Below are 5,245 nucleotides of genomic sequence, written 5' to 3'. Positions count from 1 at the left end.
TGTACTGACAGTACAGAGGCCTTGAGCTCATGAACCATGAGATCATGATCTGAGCTGAACTCAAGAGTCAGGTGCCTAACTGAATGAGCCGCTCAGGCATCCCTAAAAATACTTTTTCTTTTTGGCAATTGCATAGTATTCTATTAGAAGGATAAACCATAATTTATTTAGCCAGTCACTTATTATTTAAATAATTTCTAATTTTTTTGCTGATCTAAGCAAGTTTGACATGAATATTTTTGAGCCTATATATTTGCCCACAAGACAAATACATTGGTAAGGACATACCCAGGAAGTAGAATAATTGGCACAAATGATGTGTACCTTTACTTCTAATTGATATTTAATTTATGTACCCAATTGCCCTTCATAGAATTGAACAAATGTGTACCTCCAGCAACAAGGTATGGGAGTGCCTGTTTATCTATCTGTCTGTCTGTCTGTCTATCTATCTGTCTATCATTTATTAATTTTGAGAGGTAGAACTCAAACGGGAGGGTCAGAGAGAAAGGGAGAGTGAGCTGTCAGCACAGAGCCTGATACGGGGCTCAAGCTCATTAGCTGTGAGATCATGACCTGAGCCAAAACCAAGAGTCAGACACTTAACTGGCTGAGCCATCAGATGCCCCCAGTTTCACTCTTTAACTCTTGTGTTTGCCTTTTTGAGCCTCATCAAAATAAATGGCCCAAATAGCATTTTGAAATTTTATTTTGCACTCCTCTCATGAGTGAGGTTGAAACTCTTTTCGTATGTGTAAAAACCATTTATTTGCATTTCCTTTTCTGTGACCAGTCAGTCCATACCCTTTGCCCAATTTTTTCTTTGTGATTATTCATCTTTTTTCTCTTTTATTGACTGGCAGGAATTCCTTACGTATTAATGAAATGGGTCTCTTCCATACGGTAGATACGGAAGTTTGTCTTTTCTCTTTTCAATTGGCTTAAGGTAGTGTCCCCACGGGTAAAGCCGCTTCACATCTAATTAGCGAATTATGTGGCTTACGTCATGCTTAGACAGACAGTCCATCTTTCAGTGCTGGTGTTCCTCACGGTCCTGCTTTGGAGCTGCTCTGTTCCTCCCTGAGCTTCGCAGTCACGTCAGGTATCCCTGATGAGCTGGTGACTTCTGTGTTCTCCTGACTTACACACGGCTGCCCCCCGTGCAGCCCCAGACCTCTTGTCAGCATTCTCAACACTGAACCCACCACCCCACCTTGGCCCGCCCTCAGACCGGCTACTCCCCCTGTGCGCTCCGTCCCAGGGAGCCGGGACGGTCGTCTTTTCTAGGTAGTCCGTGTATCCCTGACTCCTCCTTCCGTTTTAATCCCTGAGCAGTCTGTTCTGTTCTGTCTGCCTTCTCAACACTTCTCCCACCTGTCCACCTCTCTCCGTTCCCGTTACCACTTGCCCGAAATGGGCCAACATGATCTCCAGCCTGTATTTCTACACGGGCTTCCTTGTAAATGCCCTTTTTGTCGTGTCCTTCTCCAGTCCCTTCTTAATGTAATAGTGTTCATAGCAGATCGTATCACTGCTCTGCCTACACATGTTCAATGGCTTTTCCTTCTTTTCCTTCTCCCTGCCCCCCACCTGTCGTTTTTCTCTTCTTCTTCTTTAGGGTCAAGTCCAAACTCTTGAATATTGCTTTTAAGGCTTGTGTGTTCTGGTCCCTGTTTGTACTTCTAGCATAACCTCTCAGTACTAGAAATATGCATCCCCAGCCCTGTCAATTAGACCCAGTCCCATCAACAAGTTCCTGGAATGTCTAAAGGTCTCTTTGGACTTGGGGCATTTGCGCACACTGTTCCCTCTGCCTGGATGCTCCTTTCCCAGCTGTCTTTGGACCTGCTATCCCTGCCTGCACTGAGGTCCTGCACATCACTTCTTCATAAGCCTTTACTGATGATCCTACCACCCCAAGTCTACGCTGACTGCTTCCCCCAGTGTCTTGTATTTTCCCCATCATAGTACCCGTCACATAATAATGCAGTGCCTCTTTATTTGCCCGAGTCCCCTAGTGGATTTCAGAGGACACACAGGCTTCATCTTCATTCCTTCAATAATTTGGATTGAGGTGCTAGAAATACTGTGGCATTTCAATCACAGTTGAATCCTTAACTGTCTAGTTCTTGACATGGAACCATCACTCAATAAACAGCTATTTGTTGCACACACAGATGAGTGAATAACTTCCGGGATTTTCTCGGTGTAGCCTAACATCTGTCCTTAAAGTTTTGTGCCAGTTTGTCTCCTTTAACATGCCAGGATGTACTCAAGTAACATCATTGAGAAACAGTCGCATCAATGGATTTTATGTTCTCTGTCAGTTTTACATGACATCGTGGGTTAGCAATTCTTCCTTTCAATGTCCCCTTGCCGTTTCTTTGACAGCAGTATTTCCTCCAAGCTGCTGGTGGACTCAAGTTCCTTGGGCCTTCCTGCCCTTGAACCACACAGGCATTCCCCGGATCAGCCCCTGCGGGGCTCACTCTAGTTCCTCTTTCCTCCCGAGCTGTTGGTGAGGACACAGTGTTTAGGCAAGTGGGCTCAGGCTTTCCTCTCAGGGATGGAGGGTAAGAAATCTTTATGATTCACTGAGCAGACCCCCAAAATGTCTCTTCTCCAGTAATGCTTGTTTCTGTATAGAAGCAACATCCATGGAGAATGATTAGGAGAAATTTGGAAGATATCTCATCAGGAAATAAAAATCACCCTTAATCTCATCACAGGGGGAACAGTTACTGACTTTTTGGGGAGTGGTAGCACCCACTCCGTGGTCTCAGTGGCCATCTGTGAATCCATCCGCAGGCTCCTCTCCGTCCTGCACTCTGGACGCCATCTTCCCCATTGGTCCAGGGCGGCATTGCAGCTCCACAGCTTCGACACCGGAGCCCCCATCACCACCCTCCCAACTTGCCCCTGCTCCTGTGTTCCCTGTTTCAGCAAATGGTAGCACCATCCACCCAGCGACCCCACCCAGCGACCCAGATTAGAGATGCTCCTTAACTCTTCTTTCCTTTACGCATCCACATCTAGTCAAAGTTCTGTAGTTTCCACCTCCTGCCTACCTCTTGACTCCGTGTCCCTCATCCCCTGGGTCAGTCCCCTGGTCCAGACTCCTTCACCTTTCTCCTAGAATAGGGCAGCAGCTCTCCAGACAGACCTCCATGCCCCTAGATTCCTCTCTTCACTACGGCCAGAGTTACCACCCCATGAATTCAAATCCTTCCGCTCTTGACAAGGTCCTTCCTGAACTGTCCCAGTCCCTGTGAAGCCATTGCTGCTGGACCTTCTTCACCCTCCTCTTCTGCTGATTGGCCTCTATTCAACCTATACTTCTCCACTTAGCCATCTGTGTCTTCCAGAAAATTTTCTCTGACTCAACGTCTTCTCTCCAAAAGCCTGGCACAAAACCTCCTTCTCAGGAGCCACTCCATCCATTGCGTCTTCACCGCTCACATTTTCCTTCCTCTCCATCTGGGAGCCCCTGCGGCCATGAGTTGTGCCTTCTTGATCATGTCAGCCCATGACCTTGCACAGGCCCCGGTGTATGGGGGGGGGGGGCGTGGCGGGGAGGGGACCAGCAAGGGCTGATGGGGCCACCATCTGCAGGCCTAGGGATCTCTACCATGCTGTCTTTGGCCATGCTCAAAGGAAGGGTGGAGAATGGGGCACCTGCTGGGAGACTCGCCTTATGTGGACACTTTCCTGAATCCAGTCCTTGAGTCCCCCCTGATGGTGTTCCTGACACAGACACCTCCTGACAGAGTCAGCCTTTTGGAGAGGGAGCGGAGCTGCCCTCCCTGGCCTGGTCCCAGCCTGCGGTCAGGGCTCACGCAGACCTTCTCCCTGCCGCCCCTGCCCCAGCACCCTGCGGATGGCGGAGGTGATTTCGCGGTTGCGCAGGCTGTAGATGAGCGGGTACAGCAGTGGCGTGATGTTGGTGTAGATGAGCGCCAGCGTGCGGTCCCGCCGTGGGGAGTGGCTGGCCTTGGGCCGCACATACATGAAGGTGGCACAGCCGTAGTGCAGGAAAGTGACAGCGAGGTGCGAGGCGCAGGTGGAGGCGGCCTTGTGCCGGCCCCCGGGGGAGCGCAGGCGACGCAGCGTGGCGGCGATGGCCCCGTAGGAGGACAGGATGAGCAGCGAGGGCAGCAGCAGCAGCACCAGGCAGGTGCCCAGCAGGGGAAGCTCGTCGGCGTAGCTCCGTGTGCACGCCAGGTCCAGCAGCGCCGTGATGTCGCAGAAGAAATGCACCAGCAGGTGGGAGCCACAGAAAGGCAGGTGGAAGATGGCCACCGTGAGCCCCACGGACACCACCAGCCCCCCGAGACAGCAGGCCAGGGCCAGCCTTGCACACAGACCTGGGGTCACCACTGCAGTATAGCGCAGTGGGTGGCAGATGGCCACATAACGATCGTAGGCCATGGTGGCGAGCAGGAAGCACTCGGCCCCACCCAGTGCCACAAACATCTGCATCTGAACAGCGCAGCCCAGGAAGGAGATGGGGCTGCCCCCGCCAAGGCCCGGCATGGCCAGGTCCACCAGGGAGCGGGGCACCACCACCAGAGTGTAACAGAGCTCGATGGCCGACAGCTGGCACAGGAAGAGTAGCATGGGTGGCGGGCTGGGCACTGAGGCCACGGCCACCAGGATGAGCAGGTTCCCGCCCAGGGTGACCAGGTGCACAGCTAGCAGCAACAAGAAGAGCACCGGCCTCAGGTGTGGGAACTCGGAGAAGCCCTGAAGGACAAAGCCACGGGGCACGGTGGCATTGCTGGGGCTGTCCATGCACTGGCCTGCCTAGAGGCACCTGTAGGAAAAGGGGGAAAGGAGAGCTTGCGAGTGTAGTTTCTCTGCCCTGCCGCTAGATGGAGTTATGAGGGCGGGAGGGATTAGGGGCTGCCGAGAGGGGGTAGAGTGTCCGGGTGCATTCCAGCCCCACATCCCCATGATGGACGTTTTAATTAACTTGTGTAGTTTTGTCTCCTGGACTAGAATTCCTATAGCTGCTTTCTCAACATGCTCTTTCCAAAGAAGCCTTAATCGTGGGCCCTTTCTTTGCAACCTGTCACTCCTGACCTCCACCTGCAAATGATTCCTTGCCTTCAGACCCTAGTTATTGTTTGGTGGGTACTGTTTGTAGGCAGGAATATTATGCTGTCCTCAGCCTTCGCTCCTCAAGGCAGGAATCATGTCTTTATGCCCCGCTTCCGTTTCCTCCTCCCTGGTCTGCTCTATCACA

At 51.7% G+C, this 5,245-nt stretch overlaps 1 protein-coding gene across 1 annotated transcript; it reads right to left on the bottom strand.

The window, feature by feature from the left end:
• Positions 1-3,825: 3,825 nt before the first annotated feature.
• On the bottom strand, positions 3,826-4,791 carry LOC120238953 (olfactory receptor 10AC1-like). Its single transcript, XM_039243030.1, has one exon. The coding sequence runs from the start codon at positions 4,789-4,791 to the stop codon at positions 3,826-3,828; it is 966 nt and encodes a 321-aa protein (XP_039098961.1).
• Positions 4,792-5,245: the final 454 nt, after the last annotated feature.

The sequence above is a fragment of the Hyaena hyaena genome, unplaced genomic scaffold, assembly GCF_003009895.1.
Source record: "Hyaena hyaena isolate Hyena2069 unplaced genomic scaffold, ASM300989v1 scaffold_220, whole genome shotgun sequence".
Taxonomy (NCBI): domain Eukaryota; kingdom Metazoa; phylum Chordata; class Mammalia; order Carnivora; family Hyaenidae; genus Hyaena; species Hyaena hyaena.
This window is presented reverse-complemented; position numbering and strand designations above follow the sequence as displayed.